We start from the raw sequence: 26288 nt of genomic DNA on the forward strand, positions 1-26288 counted from the left end.
GATAATATAGAGTAGGATGCAAAATTGCGAGACGAGCTACTACCAGAGATACTGACAATATATCAGTATCTCTGCTACTACCTGGCTCGTGAAAGTAGTCACCCCCAACGGGTGGACGGGGTGGGTTGAAAAATGGTGGCCGCATCCTGGTTTACCGCTAGCTGTTTCCATCTAGAAAAAAAAATTAGCTTCAAGGATAATCCTTGGCGTCGCCAGTGTGGAGAGAGGGCACTAAGTATTAAATCTACCAGGATCAGACCCTCACTTCATTGCCCCTTCTCTCTTAACATGTAGGATTAAAACGTTACGGGTGGGGAGCATGAAACTGTAGTAATTTCGCATCCTTCTCTATATTATCTTTGATTCGCGAGCAGTTTCGGGCCTTTCGGCTCGAGTTTCGGCGGGGAAAGCACTCGCTTGCACCTTTTTCTGATAAAGCAGGATACACGAAGAAGAAAAAGTGATTAAACGACACTACAGCAATGGTAAAAATCCCATTGGACTAACGACAGGGACGTCATTTCTGGATTTTTCAGGAGGGGCCAGAACTTGATTTAATTACAACTTACAAGAAATTACGTCTTTTATTTAAAAAAAAACTCTGAAAACTCCCCGACTGCGTTACACTACAACGACTACAGTCTGCAGCCCTAGCTACTACCGAAAATGCCGCAGTTTTGATTACAGTTTCCTCATACAGCTCAGTCCTACTAAAAACGCAACAATCCAGTTTAAAATTTAAAAAACGAAATCAATGGCCGGCCAGTCGCTTGTTTAAACACTGAAGCTTATATATTTAAGTCATCGCTAATTCTACTGCATGCAGCTTGCGTCGTTTTATCTCTAGTTCCCGTAGGCATATATGCTATTTGGTTTTACGTGGAACGATTCGACGAAAAAAAGGCCTAAATCGTTTTTAAAGTAAAAAAAAAATTACAACTTACAAGAAGTTACGTCTATTATTTTCTAAGAAACCGGAAAATCCTCAATAGCGCGACACTAGAACGACTACATCCAGCAGCCTTGGGTCCATGGTATATACAAGGGGGATAGGAAGTTTTGAAAATTTGTTGTAACGGAATAAAATTTAATTAACCTTAACAAAACATTAAAATCCAAGTAATAAAATTAAAATATTAATCCCTTAAAATTTTACAACCTAAAAAAATTTGTAAAATCTGTGAACTTTTTTTCAATAATTTGTGTATTATCTTGTAATTGTGGAAAAATAAGTTTTTAAACCATTGTAATATAAAAATGTTCGAAATGAGTTTCAAAGTACCCAAAATATCCTCTCCTTTTTTTTACTTGGAAAAACCACCATTGTAAGAAGACGAAAATGGTGACGGGCGGGAGGAGGTACGATACAGAGAAAATCTAAAGAAAAATATTCCATTGTAACTATAGCGTCGTTGTGGTCAGCAAGGCGCTCTAATCGCCTCGATATTCGTTTCGTAGCTTTCTCTCTGTGTCGTGCCAAAAAACCCCGTACGCCAAAAATTTCCGCTCCTTTCAATGTTGTACGCAACTGCATATTTCGAAAGTTGTAGCAATACCATTCTTGTAAAACTTGAGGGTCGAGAAATCGGCCTCACTCTCAACTTGGTCCTCAAACCAAAAGGGCCATTTTTCAGTCGCTAAAATAAAACAAACTTGACTTTTCTTTAGAAAACATTAAGACTAAGTTCAATTTATTAAATCGCGATACAACCAGTTCCTAAAGTAAAAACCTTTTAATTTCAAAATAAAATACTTAGGGAGATTTTTTCAGTCGGTCCACCTAAGTAAGCCCAGCGCTCTCCCAACTTTAAACGCCGCTCGAGCTACTTCGCAACCGGAAGGGAGGCGAAGAAGGAGGAAAAATTGCGGCAACACGTAGCGTAGCGGCCGCAATCTTGCCGCCATTTTTCCTAAATTTTCCCGCCGAGCGCGCGCTAAGCTTCTTACAAGGATGCTGGCTCTTTCATCCCTCCTACTTCGCCTCCCTTCCTATCCTCCTTGGTATATACTACTGAAAATACCGCTCGTAACAGTGAACATTTTTATCAGCACATGGTAATAAATCTCAGGGTATGCTTTTATGAATTATACACTGGACATGAACCCTAGCACTAGCAACTTTTTATGTAAGCAAAGAGGCTTCTCGGGAAAATTGTGCCCTTGTCTTAGGTTTTTTGCTCTTAAGCCTTTCTTAATGAAAAGTGGACTAATTAATTTTAACACTCTCCCAGTAGACAAATCTTCAGTTGGAAGTTCTTCTCTAACTATTTCATTATTGAATTCCAGTCAAACACACAACAGTTGGAGGTTTCAATATGCCACAGCTAGCAGTTACTTTACATTTATGTTCTTCATGTGTATTTACTGTAATTCCTTTTTCCAAAGTACGAATGACATTAGCATTTTCAATGCATTCAGCTTGATTTTTTCCACGAGGTTGAGGTTCTACAAGATGATCCGTAAGCAAATGTTCCTCTAATCTTTTCTCCTCATCATTAATACTCTTTTTCTCCTGGCATTATTCAGAGTGGTTAGTCTATTTAACCATTCATTGTATACACTAGTTCTGTTTTATGATGCTTTGGTTGATTTTCTGTCATGCATATGAATTATGAATAGGCAGGTTCTTGGAAGGATAAGGTCTTAAACAATGTGGATACTGCTTGAACTGATCTGTTGATAATTTCAAGATTTCAAAAAACTACTACATTTTTATTAAATACTCCAGCGTAACATTGTCTTACCTTTATATGGCTTTAGGAATAGCTTTGCAATGTTCCTTTCTAAAATGCGAATATCAAACAACTATCGTTTTACTATGTGTCTTTCCCATTTGAAATGAAAATTCCCAAGCCTTAGCTAATTTTGATAGCTTTGAATGAAAACGATGAAACCGCATACCTTCCATGGTACCGTTGTTATTACAACCATACAAAGTAACAATTTTTAAGATAAAAGGTCTGTTAAAACGACCTTAATTTGATTTAATAGTAGATTGCTACGAACGAAATAAACCTAAAGGTATGAAATCTTGAATCTACACTATTATGTCGTCTGGTTTATTTCCTTTAGATCGCGCCATCTTGGAGCGACCGACGCGCCACTTTTTATTTCTTTTCGATGCGAATACTTTGCTACTTGTATTTTACATTCTTATCTTTTCATCGATTTTCTCTTGTTCTAGTTAAGAATCTTATTTTGGTGGATTAGGAAATTTTGGGCAGCAACAATGTTAAGGCTTGCACCCTTTTTTCACAGATTTTTTGCGCCCTTTCAGTTTTCAGGTAGGGCCATGGCCCACCCTGGCCCTTTTCGTGCGCACGCCTATGTGGCTTAATTGTATGGAAATGAAATTAATTAATAAAATAATAAATATATACTTTTCAATAAATTGGCTGAAGTATCTTCCATGAGGCATCGCACGTTTCTTTTAAAACCATATGCACAGTTGATTTATGAACTCTGAAACCAAATGCGGTACTGGTTCCAGAGTCACCACTGGCCGTAAACCTGAAAACTATTTGTATCTTAAAATCAACAAAAAAAATTTACTGAATGAAAAACCTCAATGTTATCGCTAAACGATGAGCTGAAGGTGGGTATTTTTTTATATCATCATATATCATACAAACTAATTCATAAAAATTGTAAGGTGACATTCTGGTGAAATTATTGAAATAGTCATGATCAGTGTTCCTCATCCTGGCCAACTAAATACAAAATAAATACCTAGTCATTATTTAACAATTTTTGTGATAATTACCAAGGCAAAAATAAATGAAAGTTTACCAATGTATGAAAATAGCCCTCTCTTTCCCGATTTTCCCATATAGGATGAGTCCCCCATCTGCGTTGAGCTCTTTCCTTTTTATTTTTTAAAAGAAGCAATTTCTTTTTACGTAGCAGTAATATAGTCTTTGAACTCAGAAGGACTATACGTTTTCCTTTCGTCAGCGCCGTTTTATAGTAGACTATTTGAGCTAGGAGGATGTATAGAAGGAGAGGTCGAGCCATTTTATAAAAACTACTGGTTTTCTCTCTTTTAGTGGGAGAGCGCGCGCTGGGCTGAGGATGTCTTTTTTTGTAGTGGCGCATGCGCGAGTTCGTCAGGTGGTTTCCTTTAGTAGTCAGCTGGTTAGATTTTGTTAGTTTTCGCGCAAGGCTTAAAATATTAGTGAAATTTTCGACGTCGGTTTACAATTTAAAAATGCCTAAAAGAAAAGAGTGTTATTATATAGATTGTCGAAATGATAGTATATCATTTGGGAAAGATTATATGAAAGGCATATGCTTTTTTCCATTTTCCAAACCAAAGACTCAATTAGAAAAATGCCAGCGTTGGATAAATTCCTGTGGTAGACCAGATTTCTTAACACTGGATAGGATTAACACTAATTAATATGCAAAGGCTTAATACGCAAAATTTTTGGTTTCATAGAAATTTGGCAAACAAAATGGTGAGTGGAAGATCTTTCTATCTATTTTAGAATCTTATCTATTTTAGAATTATTTGTATTATACTATGAAAATCAACCGCTACTTAATTCTAGTGTCTAATTTTCATGAGCAAAATGTTTACAATTGATATTTTGAAGTGAAATTTAAGTCTGCTAAGGGGTTGTATAATGAGGATAATTGGTGAAAATTATTACAAAATATCAAATAAAATATATTATTTCATGTTTGATGATTTTGATCCAAGGGGAAATTACATGGAAAATTGTAAATTTTTAGGGACTGAAGAAAAATGAGATTTTAGACCAATGTGGCAAATAATTTATAATACTTTTTTTACTTGAGAAACTCATGAAAATTGTAATTTTACCAGAGTATAAAGGTATTATTGGGCTAAAATTTTGTGTAATTTAACATGAGAAGCCACCAACGGTCGAACATTTACAAAATACACATAAACTTGGTAGAAATAACCGTTTTTTAATAAGAGAAAACCGCGGTACTTCGGCAATATATGCCTTCAAGGCGGGTACAAGATTTAACACTAATATTTGAAAGAATATTAGTGTTAAATCTTGTACCCGCCTTGAAGGCATATATTGCCGAAGTACCGCGGTTTTCTCTTATTAAAAAACGGTTATTTCTACCAAGTTTATGTGTATTTTGTAAAATTTTGTGTTACAACTAAGTAACATTAGAACATTACTGCACTAAAATATCGAGTTTTTAACTTGTAAAAATACTGATTTTTAGCTTTTTTAAATGCGATATTTCTTTATTAGCAGCTATTAGCCATTTTTAACATATTTTGCACTATTTTTTTACTGGCCAAGACTTCTGTAGAAAAACCTAGCCTCTTGGTATAATTGGTTAAATTTATTATAAAATATGAGTTGAATAGACCCATATCTGATGTTTTTGATTTGCGACATTCAAGTAATTTCTTTCAAAACAGCAGGGGTTAGTCAAGTTTTCAAAAGTACAGTTTTCCCAATTGATATTTTAAGGTGAAATTTAGAGCTTTGAAGGGGTTAGATAATGAGGTTGGTCAGTTAAATTTATTATAAAATATTAGTTAAATGGATTAACCCATATTTTATGTTTTTGATTTGTGACATTCAAGTAATTTCTTTCAAAACAGAAGGGGCTAGTCTAGTTTTCAAAAGTATAGTTTTCCCAATTGATATTTTAAGGTGATATTTAAAGCTTTGAAGTGGTTAGATAATGAGGTTGGTCAGTTAAACTGGGCTGGTCATAACAAAATGGGTTTTATAACCCTACTTCTGAAAGATGTTGTTATTGGTAATTTTAATTAACTGTATTTCTTAGATTAAATATTTTTGCAAGTTAATTTTTTGGTTTAAAGCTGCAGTACGGTCAAACGAGTGCTTTAACAAAGCGGATGAGTTTGTAATTGCAGCTGCGATTAAAATATTCCAAGACTCGTTTGAAGAGCCGAAAACAGCTTTCTAGTACCCCCGTGAGCTCTACAGTAACTTCAGAATCATCTTTGACTGAATCGAAAGAACCAACAGATCCTACTGAAAATGCAGCAAAGACAGCTAATGCTGAAGCTCTCAAGCTCTTATTAAACATGGGCTAGATAAAACCAGGCTTATTGCAAGATTCTTGTTTTGGTAATGTGTTTTTTTTTTAATATTTAATTAGGCGTACAAGACTGTCGCTAATTTTTTTAGTATTTTTATTAAATCATACAAAAACGTTTAGAAACACCACGTGAATGGACAATTTCTAAGTAATTTTTTTTATAAAAGTTTGTTTTAATAGAATTGGTTTTGAGAATATTTGTTCTGCAAAAATATATTTTTTTTAAGAAATTCAAAATTTGATCTCAACTAGCTAATCGTTTAGTTTTTTCTGCATTTAGACTAACGATTCCATTTATCTAAGATTGATTTTGGTAAAGTGTTTTGTTATGGTTAAAATGTGCATGCTGTGATAACGAGTACCACATGACCTCAACCTAGAAAGAAGTTTTGTCGACTAAATAGAAAATACCTCTTTTAAAAGTTATATAAAAAGTAACCTGATATTAAAATCTTCATAAAAAGGATCTGATACTTAAATAAACAAATAAGTAGCTAATGTTAAAAGAGACAAGGTACCTGATGTAAAAATAGACACAATGTACCTGATGTAAATTGAAACAAAAGTGCCTTCTTTAAAATACGCCTAGTGTTAAAAGCAATCATTTGATTTTATTAACTAGCATTTGATGTTAAAATCTACCACAGGGTCAGCTGTGGTTAAGTGAAATAACTTGAGCAAAAAAAATATTTTGTTGTTTAAAGTTAAAAAAAAAGTTTTTGTAAATTTCATTTTATGGTTTTTTTATTGTATTTAAAACGTTATACAAGTAATGTTTAAAAGCCGTTAAAATAAAATATCGTCGTTATTCTGTGAGTGTGACGTTTCTTCAACCGTTTTAAACATCGTTTTATTGCCAGACATTTTCAACGGATTCATAACGTTTTTGTTTAAATTGGTATCACGTTACAAAAACGTTTTAATAGAGACGTTCTAAAGACGTTAAAATTAATATCGTGGATATTTGGTGAGTATAAAGTTGTTCATAACGTTTTTTCACCCGTTTTATCTGTCGTTTTATTGCCGGACATTGTTGACGATTTCATAACGTTTTTTTACCAACAAGTTTGTAACCGTTTTACAACCGTTAATCAACGAAATTTTGCTACCCGGGTAAAAACTATAGACCAATTTCTTTACTTCATTTATTGCCGAAATTTATGATAAAGGATTTTTTAATAAACTTAACTCATTCGCTAAAAAATATAACTTAGATTATCAATTTGGATTCCAATCAGACCGAGGAACTGAGAATGCTCTAGCTTGGACTTATGAAAAAATCCTGGACACTTTACAGATCGACGATATTTGCTTAGGGGTAGCCTATTCTTAGACTTGCGCCAAGCGTTCGACTGTGTCACACTTGAGCGTTTAATATCAATTAGGTGTAAGAGGCAAAGCCGGGCTATGGATCCAAATTTAACTTTCCGATGGACAATGCTACACACGAGAAGGTAATACATTTTCTCAACTAATTAGTTAAGTCCAGCAGGGCTCTACATTTCTCCTATCCCTTTAACAATTTGATTCAGAAAGGACTCTTATATCTTTGCGCTGACGATACCTTCCTATTAATAGGAAGTAAATGTATAGAAACTATATCCAATATGGTTAATGTAAGCCTCTCTAAGATTCAATCTTGGTTCGATAGAAATAGTCTCCAATGGAACAATCACGTAAATTATATCTGTAAAAAACTATTAAAGATATGCGGGTCTTTTCTATATTTGTAAATATGCAATATCATAAAAACCTCTTCTCATAATTTATTTCACTCCGGAATATGGGGTAATACAACTAATTAAAATCTAGATCGATTTCAAATATTACAAAAATAATTTTACTTTTAACAAAAACCTTTTTTTTAATAGTAAAATTCTAAATGTAAAGCAGCAGATTCATTTTTCGAGCTTAAATTTAATATTTAACGATAATAAAAACAGGTTTAAATTAACCAAACCTAACATTTCTAATGTAAATTTGCGCTCTTCTCAAATTTTAATAATACTAAATGGCCCTGCTTGTTAAAATTAGACTTTGCAAATGATCTTTAGAGTTGCGACCCATTTTTCCCAAAAACCCGCGTTTCAATAAAACTTATATACAGGGTGTTACGGATAAGAGTACCGAAACTTTCTATATGCATTCTATGGATCTCTATGAGTAAAAAATGTCTAATAAACATGGGTCCTAAAGTGCTTCGTTTCAGAGATATAGGCTCCCAAAAAACTACCCCAAAAAGCCGGACACAGCCTTAAATCTGGCAAACAATATTCTTCCTTGAACCAAATTGTTTTCATTAAACTATCAATTGTTTTTACCCGTGAGGCGAGAATCTCTAATAAAAAGTGGCAAAAGTTCATTAATGTCCTTTTAGAAGTAAAATGAGACAAAGCCATTTTAATTTTATTGACACGGTTCCAAATAAAATAAAAACATTTTGTCGTTACGAACGATTTTAATTATCAAAATTAAAGATACAAATGTCATAAGATTTCTAAAAGCATGCTTTTAAATATGTCTAATTCGTTCTGTGGTTAATATGGCACCTCCAAGAACGCTTATTGGGTTACAAGTTCAAAGATTCAATCGTTCGTCTATTTGGTAAAACCAGTCGAAATATTATTTGTATCTCTCTCAACAATGGTTAAACTTTGTATTTTGAACTTTTTTTCATATAAATCAGTATAAACTATCTGGTTATTTGGGAAACTTATTTACTTTGTAACCACAATTGCGATATTGATGGCACATTTTTCTAACGCTGAATACGCGGATATGCACTTGATGTACGAACGAGCCGAAGGAAGAGGAGATGCGGCCCGGAGGTTGTATCAAGAACACTACCCACTAAGAAGGGTACCGAATAGGCGAAATTTTGAAGCTGTAGACCGGCGCCTTCGAGAAGGCGGGCAACTTCACCCGCTCGGGAGAGAGCGCAGAACATTCCACTTGACGTGGAAGAAAGGGTAACTACCTCGGTTTATAACTCTATCCGTTCTTGCGCCAGTGCTATAAGGATCCGTCGCTCCTTACGTATGGATAATCTTTAATTTCTTCGGAACGCGGTGTTCAGCAAGGCGACCTGTTGGGCCCACTCTTTTCTGCCTTGTCGTGCAAAAAGTGGCTTTCCGGATGAAGTCTACCCTAAATATTTGGTATCTCGATGATTCATCCTTGGGCGATGCCCCGGATGTAGTCAAGGCAGACCTACTACTTCTTCAGTAGCTTTCGGCGGACATTGGCCTCGAGCTAAACCCATCGAAGTGCGAGCTCCTTATTTTAAATCCGGGCGTTTTCGATGATGACTATTTTACGACCCTTTTCGACTCGGCCGACCCTGGCATAAAAATTATAGCTCGTCCCAATTATGTGCTTGTCGGTGTGCCACTCTCCGACGAAGCCATTTCCGCTTGTTTCGCGTCTAAAACTGATGCTTTGAAAATCATGTCGGAGATCCTTCAGGAAATTCCGGCCCATCACGGCTTTTTCCTTTTGAAAAACTCCTTGGCCATTCCCAAACTCTCGTACCTGCTCCGTAGTGCCCCGGTGTGGAGATGTGTAGACGGCTTAAAAGCATTCGATGAGACCCTACGGCTCGCGTTTCAGGCCGTTACCAATACTTTGTTGGACGAGGCTCCTTGGGAGCAATTATCTCTTCCCGTGTCTAAGGGTGGCCTCGGTGTCCGTCACGCTTCCAAACTCGCTCTTCCCGCCTTTCTTTCTTCCGCCACCAGTGACGCTGATTATTATTATTATTATTATTATTATTATTATTATTATTATTAATTATTATTATTATGATTATGATTATGATTATTATTATTATTATTATTATTATTATTATTATTATTATTATTATTATTATTATTATTATTATTATCTCATTCAAGCTATCCTACCGGACTGCATATCCGCCACGCGTGACACGGTACTTCATGACGGTGTTCAGCGATGGGAACGCCTGTCGGAAGCGCCATTACCTTCTCCCGATCAGTGGTCCCATCAACGTGTGTGGGAAGGCCCTCTTTTTGCCAAATCATCGTGTTTCTTGGCTGGTACGGCTCACAGTGATAGAGATAAAGCCCGGCTCCTCTCCGTATCCTTCAAAGAATCTGGCTGTTGGCTCAACGCTCTACCATCGCCGGCCTTGGGTACTTTCTTGGACGGCGATTCGTTTCGTATCGCCGTCGGCCTTCGTTTAGGCGCCCGCATTTGCGCCCCGCACATTTGTAATTGTGGCAGCCCCGTTGATTCGTTCGGGGCGCATGGTTTAAGCTGCAAGAAGAGTTCGGGTCGTCTCTCTCGCCATGCCGCTGTCAACGACATTTTCAGGCGAGCTTTCGTCACAGCCGGCGTTCCTTCCGTCCTTGAGCCTCCGGGTCTATCGCGGGACGACGGAAAACGCCCGGATGGGTTGACTTTGGTTCCCTGGTCTGGCGGGAAATCTCTAGTATGGGATTTCACTTGTACGGATCCCCTGGCTTCATCATATCTGGCCTCTTCCTCCTCAGCCCCTCTCTGGGCCGCTACCCAGGCTGAATTCCGGAAGAAGGCCAAATACTCCGGCTTGGAGAACCGCTACATGTTTCGGGCTGTTGCCATTGAAACTCTTGGATCTTTCGGGGGAGATGGCTTAGCCCTGACCCATGCCATAGGTCGGTGTCTTCGTGAGGCTACAGGCGAGCCGCGTTCAGTTGCGGACTATCCTAGACGTACCAACATCTGTCAGTGATTTGTGGACAGAGTACTGAATGACCCACAGTTTGCGAGTATTATCTTAACAGCCTTGATGCCAATTTTTCCCGGAACGGCATAGTCAATTTGCACAATAATCATAAATGGAGCCAAAATAACCCACATGGAACTATAGTCGCAACTCACCAAGAGCGCTTTAGCCTCAAAGTTTGGTGTGGCATTGTCGGAGACTATCTAGTTGGACCATATTTTCTTCCGCCTAGGTTAAATGGAGATTCATACCTACGTTTTCTTCAGGAATCGTTACCAGAGCTATTGGACGTCCCGTTGGGAACTAGAGTGCGAATGTGGTTCTTGCACGATGGAGCACCACCACATTTCAGCCGCGCAGTGCGAGATCACCTTGATGCAACCTTGAGATTTTTTTCTTTGGGGATATCTGAAGGACCTTGTTTATAAAACAGATGTCCCTGACATTAATGACCTTCGTCAACGCATTATTGATGGATGTGAGACTATTCGGAATAAGCCTGAAATCTTCGAAAAGATTCGTCAATCATTTGTACGGCGTTGTCATTTTTGTATAGCAGCCCAAGGTGGGCATTTTGAGAAGTTATTGTGATGTTTTACAATTTATTAAAAGACAATAATTATTTGTAACTGGTTTTTGCGTATCACTTCCAAATAAGGTTTAGCTGGCGTTATCATTAATCTAAACGAATTACGGATTATTTACACTTTTAGGTTTTAAGTTTATTCTACATAAACACCAATTCCCCCCATACCACCTACAACAAGTACAAGTTTCAACGAGGCTGACTTTCCTCGTAGAATTGACGTTTGTCAGTGCCCCAGCAAACCCAACATCATCCCTCCGGCATCCTATGGACCGTACACCGGTATATTGCATTGGTCCGTATGATGTCCCGAAAACCGGATGGAGATAGAGATATTGACGTTACTCGGAGGTTAAAAGACGAGCAAATGTCTAATTTTCTCAGAGTCAAAGTACGTCCCGTGGACAAGTACTAAGACGTCCGTCGGGTTTTTAGTGAACATCCCGAGGATGAGTTCGTTAATCCTAAAGACGTTCCAGAGTTTTTAGTATGGTTAAATATCAGCTTAATCGGGACGTATCCAGGACGTTCATTTAATGTCTTGTATTTCTCTTAGCCATCTATCTACAGCCTCAAACGCCAGTCGATCTGACACCAGTCTTTTAGGAATCTACTGCTGGTTGAATCTTTAAGCTTCTAACCCATTTTTCTTGAGCCCATCCGTGCAATAAGCGTTCCTAGACCAATGTGCCATATTAGCTACAGAATGAATTAGACAATTTGAAAACCATTCCTTTAGAATGTTTATGACATTTGTATCTTTAAATTTAATAATTAAAATTGTATCACTAAATTAAAATGGCTTTGTCTTCAAACTCATTTTACTTCTAAAAGGACATTAATGAACTTTTATTTAAGTTTCTCACCTCACGGATAAAAAACAATTGATAGTTTAATGAAAACAATTTGGTTCAAGGATGGATATTGTTTGCCAGATTTAAGGCTGTGTCTGGTTTTTTGGGGTAGTTTTTTGGGAGCCCATATCTCTGAAACGAAGCACTTTAGGACACATGTTTATTAGACATTTTTTACTCATAGAGACCCATAGAATGCATATAGAAAGTTTCGGTACTCTCATCCGTAACACCCTGTATATGTTTTACCTTTTCACGATACGCCAAGTTATCAGCAAAAAAAATGCATTTCACTTTTTTTATCTCATGTATTTAAGACAATGTAAAACGTTAGTTCAATTATGTAATGGAACCTCTTCTGTGATTTTATTAAATATTGTAATTAAGTTTAAATTCATCGTCTTTATTACTGTTGATATTTAATTAGCTAACATTTAATGATTAATGAAAAATATCAGTTTGCCCATCGAAAGCTCTGAACCTCGAATTCCACATTTCAAATCAGTGCCGAAACCCGGGAGCAAAGGAATTAACTACCAACCGAAAAACATGAATGACTTGGATAAATACAAGAAAAAGCGTAAGGTAATTAGAACTGCAGTTACAAAACTAATCACAAGTATAGACCAATAGATAGAAGCCGACGATAAACATGAACTAGAACGACTGCTGGATCAACTGAAACTGAAAGAAAAACTACTGAAAGATTTTGACGAACTCATTGAAGCCGAAATAACTGTCGAGAAGGACTACGAAGAAGAAATTACTAACAATATGGATTATTCCGAGAAAATCACATCCACTAAAACTCGAGTTAAACAACGAATTCGCAGCCTTCAAGACACCGAAGATAGAAAACCTAGCAATAGAACCTCACTACGAAATTCCGGTCAAAAACAAGAAATCGACCAATCCAATTGAATGAACATAAAGCTCCCAACAATAATTATCGAGAAATACGATGGAGACGCCAGTGGCTGGCAAAGATTCTGGTCACAATTTAAAGCTGCCATACACGACACGGATCTAGAAAATACGGAGAAGTTCACGTATCTCAAAACTTACCTGAAAGGAGTTGCCCTCAATGCCATTGCGGGATTGTCTCTCTCCGACGAAAATTACCAAGAAGCGGTGAAAATACTGAAAAAGCGTTTCGGGAGAACAGATTTGGTCATTAACGCTCACATGAATAAATTACTTAATCTACAACCAGTAAAACAAGCCAAAGACATCAATGGACTACGAAGGCTATACGACGCTTGCGAGCTACAAATAAGGAACCTAGCTTCATTAGGAGTAGAATCCGACACGTACTCTGCTATGTCCTATCCTCATGCAACGAATTCCAGAAGAAATCGTACTACAGTTTAATCGCAGTTCCAAATCAAATGCAGAGTGGAACATCGACAGACTGCTGACGTTTCTACAAAGAGGAATTGAAATCCGAGAGAGAACATTGCACCTAACCAGTCGAGATCACGAGCCGTCAGCCTCCATGTCAGATAGTTTCAAGTCAAGCTCTTGGGGACGACGAGACGATAGAAATCAGTACAGAAATTCGAGGCATTACTCGTCAGCTTCCTCTCTGAATACGCAAGTCGAAGAAGTTCAAACAAAAAAAAACCCAATGCGCATTCTGTTCGTCGAAAAGTCACGAATTCCAAGAGTGCAAAGAATTAAACTGCGAAGAAAGAAAACTCAATTTATAGAAAATGTGATGTTGCTTTACCTGTACCAGAAGAGGCCACTTATCCAAGAAATGCCGAGCAAAAGTCAAGGGTCAGTTCTGGCAAGAACGCCATCATGAGACCATTTGTACCCAATATCTGATAATCCATTGGCGACATCGAAAGAGGTTAACGTACAAACAGTCGCCCCTGGGTCAAATCAAGTTGAACATTCAACGATTCTTCTCCAGACCGCCTATGCCATCGCCGAATCCGATGATTAAGAGCAAGTCGTCCGTTGTCTCTTAGACGGAGGAAGTATATTATAAAATAATCCGTATCGAAACATCTCAAATTACCAGTAGTCAGTGTCGAAACTAGTGTTGTAAGTCGGATAATTACCGAGGCCTTTTTTTTGGAAAATTTTCCGTATTTTTCCGAAAATTTTCCGCAATTCGGAAAATTTTCCAGAAAATTTTCTGGAAATTTTTCCGCATTTTATTTTTCCGGAAAATTAACAACGCTAGTCGAGACCATTTCTATTAATCCACCCGAAAGCGAAAACGTGGTCCCTCAATGCAGAAGACGAGTTCACCAAACTTTGAAGAGCGTCGATCTCTCAGAACTGATTATCATTGAAGCTCTTGAAACGCCGAAAACCAGAAGCGCCCTTATTGAAGTACCCAGTCACGAAATTAACAGACAAGTGACAGTCAGAGGCCTTCACCTAGCCGATCAGATTACAAGCCAAGTGAAGGCTTCAAATGAAATAGCATTCCTCAACGGACTCCTTAACCGCCGGACACACCATTTTGGGTTGGACTGTCCACGGACCTACAGCGATTTCCTCCATGAACATCGTAATATCCCAACAATCGATCGCAATGGCAAATCATGCGGAGACCATCGAAGAGATCCAACTCACTCAACAACTAAAATCCTTTTGGGACGTAGAAGCCCTTGGAATCGTCGACGACATTCAGACGGATCGGGCGGAGGAAGAAGCATTACGGAACTTTGAAGATTTCATACGTCAAAAGGAGAATGGAAGATATGAAGTCCAATTGCCTTGGAAAAGGGCCCGTGAAGAATTAAGCGACCATATATTATGTCGCGGTAAGCCGATTCCGATACCTGATCCATCTATTTCAGAAAAATCTGACGTATTACGCTCAATACTCAGAAGTCATCAACGATTATTTACAACAAGGTATCTTCGAAAGGGTTCCAGAGCACGCGGCAAAAACCGAAGTTTACTATATGCCACATCGAGGGATAGTAAAAAACGACCGTCTCAACAAAATTGCGAATCGCCTTTGACGCTTCATCTAAAAGCAAACAGATGTCCATCCCTGAACGATTTTTTTTACTCGACCCAACTTAAACCCAAACCTCCTGGGAATACCTATTGGGCATTTCCATATTTAAAAGTTGCACCACAAGACGAAATATACCCAATGGTTCAAGATTAAATTATTTTTAAAATCTAATGCGCGGTTTTTTCAAATATTTACAAAATTAAAATTTTGCATATTTATATAAAATTAAAATTGTTATAAATTTAAAAAATGGGCAAATTTGAAGTTTTTATTAAAAATCCAATACATTCTATAGAATATAAAAATAACGTTTTTCGAGCAATATCACAGATTTTGTTTTTCTGGCTGCCAGTGGAAAACAAAACAAATATACGAAACGATATTTATACCGTTAGAAAGATTAGGTCTAGCGGTAACGAAAAATATAAATATTTAAAAGTTGCACCACATGACGAAATACCCATTAGAATCAAACCCCCGAAATGTTTATTTAATTTTTTTAAATATTTAAAAATCAACTAAAATGTGTAAATTGTTTTGGAGACTTTATCCAGATTCCGTACTAGACACTTCATAAATAAGGAATATTTCAAGTTGATATGTTAAAAAAATAAAAAGTTATTAACACTTTAATCTTGGGGTAGAGATTTCCCAAAAAACATAACTAAATTTCAGGGCTCTAGATTAATATTCTGTAACAAAATCATTTTTAAAATTTTGCCATAAAAATCGGTTAATGTTTCTCAATTGACGAAAGGAATAAGTCTACCAAATTTCACAAAAATCGCAGGCCCCATGGTGGCATGATTGGCTGAAACCATATGGAATGGCCGTATTCGATTCCGAAGATTAAAAAAGTTAGACAAAAGTTCAACTCTGAGAATACGTTATCTATCAAATCTTTTAAGTTCATCTAAATCCTAATGAAGAAAATATTTAAAAAATCTATTTTTACTCCGACCATTCCGATATACTGTTATTTCCATCTTCTCTTTATTAAAAAGGTAAAATTGAAAATCTTAATTTCCGTTTCAAAATATATTTACAATTTGAAATATTTAGAAAAGGAATGCTACTGCATGAAAACTGCTCGGTAAAGAGTTTAGCTGACGAAGGACCATGCGCGAAATTTTCCCTCAATTATTATCATCATCTATGAGTTATAAGTTATTTTATTAATAATATAAAAAATACTGCAATCATTTAAATACACGTTTTTTATGTATGTTGTATAGATCCGGCCGCAGCTGAAGCTCGATTTAAAAATAAATGACGCTAAATTTGTGATCGAAACACTTCCCTTGAAGCACATGAAGTCGTTTTAGGGTCAGGGAATGATCGTTAAGTCATTTTAAAGTCGACAAACAAATACCGACTTAAAAAAGTTTAAACGTGTTCAACACTAAAACCATAAATCATTTATTTGTGGTTCGGTATGCTGCCCATTAGCCGACTTTAAATAGCCCTCACACTGAATTATTGGCTTCCAGATTTAGATTTCAAAACACAATATGTATTTGTATAAAAAAGGGGCTATTTTCATTATTTTCTGACTACAATTTGATTTTCTAAGATAATATTTAACTACTTGTGTTTCCTAATTAAATTTCATTTCACGAAAATATCACGTACATGTACGTCGATTAGTTTCTTCAAGCTTATCTGTTGTTTTAAAACGCATCTACTTGCAACTGTTTCAGTCTCAAACTATGATTTCGCTCTGGGGGCCCTGTTAGCTCGTTTTTAATCGTGGAAGGAATTTAAAATGTTATTAAGCCTTCTTATTGCATGAAGTGTAGACTTGTGCTTGAAAAGTCAGTTTTTCAATCTCTGAATGATAAAATATCACAAACAATAGTGCTGTAAATGTACATGATTAAAGTAACTGAAGTTACTATTTTATTCTGAGAAAGTTGATTATGAGAGAAATACACTTGCTTCTTTTAATTTTTTTTTTTTCCTATTTTGCAGTAGATAGCGAACACGTAAGCATGCGAGGGTATAACCCGATGCGCCTTTCTAAATCATCACTTGGTAAAATCGTTAAATTTTAAGGTTTCTTATTACAGTTATAATTTTCAAATACAATCCATTTTTCGAAGTATCGGAAATCAAAGTTTGAAATGCTAAGGTCTAAAACATGTTGGCTTTTATGTATGTTAAATAATCTGAATTACTTTAGTCGTATTTTCAAAATCAAGATATCTTATTAAGAAACCCCTTGTTAAATGACGAAATGATAATGACACGAGGAATAACAATAAGGGTAATAATGTCGTCGCTGTCGCATTGTTGGTTTAATGTTCAAATTGATGGGGTTCTTATTGCATATCAAATTTTAAAATCAAAGTTCGAAAATAACTCTCGAGACGACTTCGATTTAGTTTACTAACAAAACCAATTATACTGTTTAGGTAGTATAAAAGCCTGTCTCTCAATAAAAGCGAACCTATTAGCTCTAGAATTAACCAAGTCGTCATCTAGTAACAAAATCGCTCTAAACAAGAAAGTCACCCTTGCTTTACTTACAAGGAGACTACCCGAGGTGGTTATCTCCGATTTTGTTCAAACTCGGGTGGTAAATAGACCTTCATGTAACTTGAAAATGCCTAAAAGTGTGGACAAGAATGGGCTTTCGTTTTGCCATGGCAACCAAAAATGTTTTTGACAACTTAAAAACTTATTTTCTCTATGGAAATTAACATGGTAAAATCAAAATATTAAAAATTTCATCAACTAGAACATTTGGACCAATATACGTCAATTTGGGTAAATATGACTAAATATACATACATTGGGTAATTACGAGTAAATTTAGGTATATTTACTCGTAATTACCCAATATATGTATAATTACTCGTAATTATCCAATATATGTATATTTACTCGTAATTACCCAAGATATGTATAATTACTCGTAATTACCAAGATATGTATAATTACTCGTAATTACCAATATATGTATATTTACTCGTAATTACCCAATATATGTATATTTACTCGTAATTACCCAATATATGTATAATTACTCGTAATTATCCAATATATGTAGAATTACTCGTAATTACCCAATATATGTATATTTACTCGTAATTACCCAATATATGTATATTTACTCGTAATTACCCAATATATGTATAATTACTCGTAATTTCCCAATATATGTATAATTACTCGTAATTACCCGATATATGTATATTTACTCGTAATTACCCAATATATGTATATTTACTCGTAATTACCCAATATATGTATAATTACTCGTAATTACCCAATATATGTATAATTACTCGTAATTTCCCAATATATGTATAATTACTCGTAATTACCCGATATATGTATATTTACTCGTAATTACCCAATATATGTATAATTACTCGTAATTATCCAATATATGTATAATTACTCGTAATTATCCAATATATGTATAATTACTCGTAATTATCCAATATATGTAGAATTACTCGTAATTATCCAATATATGTATATTTACTCGTAATTACCCAATATATGTAGATTTACTCGTAATTATCCAATATATGTATATTTACTCGTAATTACCCAATATATGTATATTTACTCGTAATTACCCAATATATGTATATTTACTCGTAATTACCCAATATATGTATATTTAGTCATATTTACCCATATCCGTCGAACTCTCGGAGGCTGAACGCTGGTTGAATTAATCAATAAATTATTATCTTTTGTTTTACATTACAGAATAATATTTTTTTTTCGTTAAGCCTTAAAACCTTTATCCTGTTCATTTGTTGTTTTATGGTCGTCAAATATTATTTATAATACACCGAAATAAAGTAGTTTTAAACCACAATTTGGAAGAGTAGGTAAAAAATCGGTACAGTCTCAGATTTCAAACTTGAATCAATATCTCAATTAGAAAAAAAACACGATTGGTCTTATTGGAGTATATAATTTAAAAATTTTAGAGTACCGTAAAGCACAAAAGAAACGCATCAAACCTAAACGGCCGAAATTTTATTTCATCTTATCCCCTTCGTGGCAATTTAGCATAACTTAAATAATACAATATCTATCACATTATAAATAAGATCTTGACGGCAAAGATATAACAATTTATCACTTTGTTAAAAAGAGTGAAACCCTAAGAAGAAAGGTCAAGCTTCTGTGACAACTCTAAAACGTAATAGAAAATTCTGCTTCCGGTGATTTTCTCACATCAATACTTTTAGACACTTCGCTACGTCCTAACAAGTCACGCTACGACTAATAACTGACGAAATAAAATATTATTTTGAAATTTTATCATCCACTCAATATTGCCAGCAATGAGCGATAAGAGTGAATCATTGGAAAAACAAATCCACATTGGTTACCTTTACATTATGTCTGCCTTGTACTAAATGCGTTACAGCTTGAAGTATTACTACTACATACTTCTGCCATTGGTCACAGTTAGGTTTATGTCACAAGTGTTACCGATCATGAAGCTCCACATGGCTTGGAAAAAGATAAACGACACTCTAGCAGTTCTCATCTACGCGTACAGTGAAGTTTTAGAAGTGAAAAACACCTCTTATCGGTTTTACAGTAAGTAAAAACTACTTGGTTTTTATTGTTTCGTTGGTTTCTTGAAATAAATATAATAAACATAAATTATAACGTATGTCTGCCTGTAATATATTTGTTCCTTCATGCAAAGGTGACCTTCGGGATTAAATGGTCCTGAGCTTTATTTAATAAGAAATCAAAGACACTATTTAACGTTCTCTGTTTCTTTCATAAAATGTTAAAGATATTACCGAATCTTCAGAGTTATTTATAACATTAAAAATGCTTGAGTCTCAATTTTATTAAAAAAATAGGGAGATACATGTACATTGGGGAAGTAATTGTGTAAACGTAAAAATCTCACTATATCATCTTACACTTATCAAAATAGATAATTCGAAAAGAGGTCTTTTCTAGCTCTCTCTCTAATATTTATCTTTATATTTAAGAAACTGGCTCACTAATATATAGTGTACAAATGTCTGAAAGGATTTGAACCCAGTTTCTTGCAATGGAGGAAGATAATGGTTTCTATGGTCTGTGCGAAACCGTATTCTGGGTAAGTTCCGAAAGCTTTCCTAAGACTATTTTATTCGTATTTCACTCATTTCAGTCATATTTTGCTTCGAAACACCTTACGCTCATTGAATAAAATAGAAACACGTTCCTAATGCGCATTATGAACGTGTTTCTATTTTATTAATTTTACTAATTTCAGTATAATGCATGTCATTTTGTCTTTAGGTTTTATTTTAAATGTCTCAGATCCTAGCCTCCTTAATTAGTTCCAATATTGAAGGTAATATTTAACGGTAAATTGAACAAGAGCGGAATAAGTTAAATAGAACAGACAACAACTACCGTTGAAATATATAAACTAATAGAAACCAAATATTTTTGAAACACTACGGTATAATAAGAAAGTTAAACGGTTCATTATAAGATTGCCGAATTGGGAGATCTTGAGTTATATGGATTTCAAAAATGGCCATCTACCTATCTCCGCCTTAAAAAATTGCGGTTCTCCTAAATTTTCGCACGCTTGGTCTATTAAAATGATATTCTAGACTAGGTTAGTCTCAGCCAACGCAATAGTTTAAGATGTAGCTGATCACACAAAGTTGGTATTGATGATATGAGTTTAACCATATATTAATTTAAATATTTTAGATATCCTTTGAATAAAGTTAATATTTGCATTAATACTTTATGCTGCAAATTATGATGTGAAAAGCACCCTAGCTTTCCGTAATTACCGTCTGAAGCACGGTTTTAAGCCCTTTTTGAGCGCATATCTCCGACCAATGTTTCTATATACTTTGTATCTGGAAGGAAAATCACAGACCAAGAGCTTAAGCTAATAGGAACAATAACGATAACGTCAGAAAACTAGTAAGGCAACGTTTTATCCGGAGAAAGACTCGGCTAAAATAAAATGCAGCGACCTGTGAGTTACGTTTCAATTTAGAACGCGAATCACTCATTATCTAATTATTAATGCTTAACCACTGTTATTACTAATAAATTAAGTCATTTATATACTGTTCATAACATATAGGGTAAATCCATGTCAAATCACCAATTTCAAGAAACGTTCCCACGGCACCATTTTCGATTTCGTTTAAACTTTAACCACTTATATTATAGACCTTTTGAGCAGGAAAGCCAAATTTTTAGCTCTGAAATCGAAGTATTTTTGAAGATACGATTTTTTTAAATAACCTTGCAAGTAGTCGAGTGTTTTGACAAGTACAATTTTGTCATTTTTGAGCATTGATATCTAAAGATCGGTTAAAATCACGTAGGTGTTATTTTTTATAACGATTTAACTGGTGGTAAGGATAACCATGTAATCATTACGAGGTTCGAAAATAGTGTCGTTAATTTTATAAAAATCGGCGAATGTGCCATAAAAATCGCATTACAGGTAAACAGACCAACTTCGTCGGTCTTTAAGACATCGAAAGAATTTTTTTTATATTCATTAATCGATCTATATAGGATGAAATTAAGCCGGGGAATACAAAAAAGGAACCAGAATTACTCGCGGAACTATACTTTTGGAGTTATAGGGGTTCAAATCTAACGTTTTTCTCAAAATCGGGAAATCATGGTAGTGAATAGTCGCGTTTTTGGCAAAGTCGGACACTGAAACACAAAATAATGTAGATACCATCTGAAAGTACCGAGTTCCTTATATAACATATGAAATTTTCATCTTGTGTTTCCAAGTTGTTCAAGGTCAAACGTTAAGGGCAAAACGAACCCGATTTTTAAAGCTTAAAACTTAGCACTCCACGTCAAATTAACCAGGCCCATACAACAAAAGTCACCGAATTTGATTAAATTTTCTGGGCAGGTGTAGTTATGGATAAAACTAACTCCGAAAATCCGTTGCACCCAAAGAATTAATAGCTATAACTTCAGTTCTAAGAGAGATAAAAATGTGATCGATGACTTATTTTAAAGTTAATGAAATCCTAAACACACCGTTTTTTTTAAATAAAAGGTTTAAAAATTTGGAAATTTGAAACTTGGAAGTAAGTTTTTCGCGGATCCCCAAAATAGCTAAATTTTGGCCTCTATCGACGTATATCGACATAATACATTATCTGGTTAATCATTTTCTTGGGCAATTAAGGTTTAGGGAAGTTAAAACCAAATTACGGTACCCCCCCCCCCTTCCTAGCAATTTTAGATTTTAGAAGTTTTCATACTTTAATTTATTTTTCCTTCGGTTTTTAATTTTATTTACTTCATGAGATATAAAAATTGAAATGTTATTATTTTATTAATTTTGGAATTACTAGCAAAATGTTACTGCACGGTGAGTATGCACATATGTTACATAATTACTCATAAGTATGCCTCTATATAACATCTCTGTATTATAAATTTCAATGATACCTTGTTTCGCAGCCACTAAAGAAATCTACATTATTTTGTGTTTCAGTGTCCAACTTTGCCAAAAACGCGACTATTCACTACCATGATTTCCCGATTTTGAGAAAAACGTTAAATTTGAACCCCTATAACTCCAAATGTATAGTTCCGCGAGTAATTCTGATTCCTTTTTTGTATCCCCCGGCTTAATTTCATCCTATATAGATCGATTAATGAATTAAAAAAAAATTCTTTCGATGTCTTAAAGACCGACGAAGTTGGTCTGTTTACCTGTAATGCGATTTTTTATGGCACATTCGCCGATTTTTATAAAATTAACGACACTATTTTCGAACCTCGTAATGATTACATAGTTATCCTTACCACCAGTTAAATCGTTATAAAAAATAACACCTACGTGATTTTAACCGATCTTTAGATATCAATGCTCAAAAATGACAAAATTGTACTTGTCAAAACACTCGACCACTTGCAAGGTTATTTAAAAAAATCGTATCTTCAAAAATACTTCGATTTCAGAGCTAAAAATTTGGCTTTCCTGCTCAAAGGTCTCTAATATAAGTGGTTAAAGTTTAAACGAAATCGAAACTGGTGCCGTGGGAGCCATCGGGTGATTTGACATGGATTTACCCTATAATAACTTTATTTGCGATCCGATAAGCTTTGGATATGAACCAAGGCCTAACTCTCTCCTCAACGTGGCCAACGTCCGTTGAAATAAATACATTTTATATGTATATGTATTATATATATTCGCTTTTTATTGTTTTTTTTTAATAGCGTAGTACGAACAACGGTTTTTACACACAATCCTAAGGATTTGTTTGTATTAGTCTCACGTAACGTACAGTGTAGCCGTTGCAGATGCCGCCGATGCCGCCGTGTCACGCATACCTCTTCAACGGTTAGGGCTAGAAGAGTCAATGATATCTCGTTCGAATGTACAGACATCGCCATCGATAGCCTTTCATAAAGTTTTCAAATCGGAGCCCGAGAAGTTGGGCATTTGCCCAATTTACTATTTTCGGTGATTTCCTTTATGTGGTAGATATTTTCTTTAAAATTAAGTCCGATAACGTTAAAAAAAATATTATTGGATAGGTTAGGATTCACTTGAAATACAACTTCGGTTATATCAGTAAATATTAAATTTAAGTATAGTTTTCGGGGTTATTTACCGGACCCCAATGTTCGTGGTTTTATATTTCCGCCTGAAAGTCGACATAACGTTCCTTAATTTAAGTCCGATTTTCATGAAAGTTATATTTTTGAATAGCTGTGGTTTACACTTAACCTAGAATTGCAAATACGTTCCTTAAATTTAATTCTAAGTAAGGTTTTTTGGGCAGCGTATACGGACCCCCGCAATTTCCAACATTGTAAATCCGCGTGTTTATAGAGGTGTACGCGCCCGTTTCCCTCTGGCGTTTTTCAAGGCCGTTCAGAGTGGGCCGCACTTTCAACGTATGAGCAGAAGTACTAATTAAGTATGACACTGATCGACCTAGTCTTCGGCGTATGACCAGAAGTAACAAATAAGTGTGATCAAAAGTAACTAATAAATGTGATCAGAAGTAACTAATAAGTTACTAGAAAAAATAAGAGTGATCAGAAGTAACTAATAAGGTACTAGAAGAAATAAGTGTGACACTCAACGGCTGACTAGTAGTAACAAATAAGTGTGATCAGAAGTAAAAAATAAAAGTGACACTGATCGAAGAAATTTTCGATGCTTTCCAAGTATGACTAGAAGTAACAAATAAGTGTAAATATGTTTATATGTGTGACCGTGGATATATTTTGGTTGCGATACCGGCGTTGCAGGTTGCTGTGAATAGCTCAAACAAACTTAATACATTAGAAGGATTGTGTGTATTCCGACCGTCGTACGTCTTGTTATTTTTAAAATCGAAAATTATAAAGAAAAGGAATGTTAATTTTTATGATAACTTCCGAAAATTAGATAACTGTTTTGAAAAAGAATCGTATTTTTCTAAATATAACTATTAAAATATTTGTAAATTGAAACGTTATTTTAACGTCTATAACTCTTATGAAATATAACGTTGAAAAGAGTTGAAAGTATTCACCTAATATCAACATTGATATTAAGTTAAGAAATAACCTTAAAACGTTATATAAACAAAACAAAAACAAAAATCAACGAAACTGAAACGTTGTCATTGCTACCTGGGAAGTTGAAATTTTTTTCAGAAATTTGTTATACATTAACCTGTAAGGGTCAAAATTCCACCAATTCCTCTCATCCTATCCATAACTTCAAGAAAAAAACCAAATTGTTTTTAAAATTAGCTATATTTCTGATTTGTTAAAATAAGTTGAATTTTTTCCAGAAAACTGTTATACAGGGTGTTTTTTTTGCTCGAAAAAGTGATTTTTTTAAAAAATTTGTTTTCTAGAAAGCTGAAATTTGTACTGTACATACGTGCCGGGGGACACTTTCTACCAAAATTGCATCTACATCGAAAAATATTTTCACGTTTTTGGAAAATGTAAATTTTAACCGCTAGGTGCTATAAGAAAATTGTCAATGAGAAAATTGTAGAGCGTTACCGAAAACGTACAAATAGCGTTGACGCGAAAAAAATAGACATCTTTTTCACTGACAAAATACGACTTGAAAAAGTGACAAGTTAGGTATGCTAAAATAACTTTTTATGAATTCCAATGGGAGAGTAGTGGAACTTTATGAAAGTCAGAAATTTGTTAATCTGGTATATTAGTTTTGCCTTTCCCTCCAATTTTTAGCTTGCCAAATGCACGAAATGTGAAAAAATCAGACGTTACTCTCCTTGGTTTGCCAATTCCGAGTTTCAAAGGCATTTTTCAAGTAAATGCTTATAGCACGAAACTCGTTGAGTAATTTATTGACTGTAAACTGAACACAATAATGACACTGGTGATATTACAACATAGTTATTGCCTTGATTTAATTGCAATTCCTGTCACTAATTTCAAGAACTTCCAACCAGTTAACATTTGTATTCATATAATCTTATATTTTTAAACAAATAGACGTGAGTAAAACTTTACCGATGTTTGGAAGTAAAAAACATGTTCACACAATAAACAAACAAGGCCTAAACACTTATTACGTATAGGAAATGCATCAAATTTAGCTTAGAACATAATGCAATGTTTTAAAATAACTAAGTTCATACTGGTTACCATTTAATTCAATGGTTGTTTTGTGAAATTTAAAACTAAAACTAAACCGTTCCTGTAACATTAAAAGTTCCTGACATTTGCCAGGAAAGTTTAAGTTTCGACTATTTGGCGCGTAAACGTTAATTGAACCAATAAAAACTCAACATTCAAACAATCAGAACGTTTAGCAGCCGACATAATGGAGTTTTACCAGTTTTTGGGTACATTTTACCCAAGTTGGGCAATAAGACAAATCCGGCAAATAACCCAAACACACAACCCTTTCACAATAACCCAGACGTTTTAGAACAACCCAAAATCCATTACAATTAACTCAAATTGGGTAAAAATAAATTATACCCAGATAATTTAACCCAACCTTTTTTATCGTGCGGTATCAGCGAGAAAGGAGGCAGAAATTCTTTCGTGTTGGTGATAAATATTTTCAGGGAATTAATTAAT

At 35.0% G+C, this 26288-nt stretch overlaps 2 protein-coding genes across 2 annotated transcripts in view; both read left to right on the top strand.

Annotated features, from left to right (window-relative positions):
- The first annotated feature begins 13153 nt into the window (after positions 1-13153).
- On the top strand, positions 13154-13603 carry LOC149962212 (uncharacterized). Its single transcript, XM_090164432.1, has one exon. The coding sequence runs from the start codon at positions 13154-13156 to the stop codon at positions 13601-13603; it is 450 nt and encodes a 149-aa protein (XP_090020558.1).
- A 6616-nt stretch (positions 13604-20219) lies between these two features.
- The window catches only part of LOC149962213 (ATP-binding cassette sub-family C member 3-like), a 48367-nt gene continuing 42298 nt past the window's right edge, over positions 20220-26288 (top strand). The window contains exon 1 of the mRNA XM_090179123.1: positions 20220-20313. Coding sequence (XP_090035249.1) covers positions 20266-20313 — 48 coding nt within the window. The 5' untranslated portion in view covers positions 20220-20265. The remainder of the gene's footprint in view (positions 20314-26288) is intronic.

The sequence above is a fragment of the Leiobunum rupestre genome, chromosome 1 (assembly GCF_980474605.1).
Source record: "Leiobunum rupestre chromosome 1, qqLeiRupe1.1.hap1, whole genome shotgun sequence".
Classification (NCBI taxonomy): Eukaryota; Metazoa; Arthropoda; class Arachnida; order Opiliones; family Sclerosomatidae; genus Leiobunum; species Leiobunum rupestre.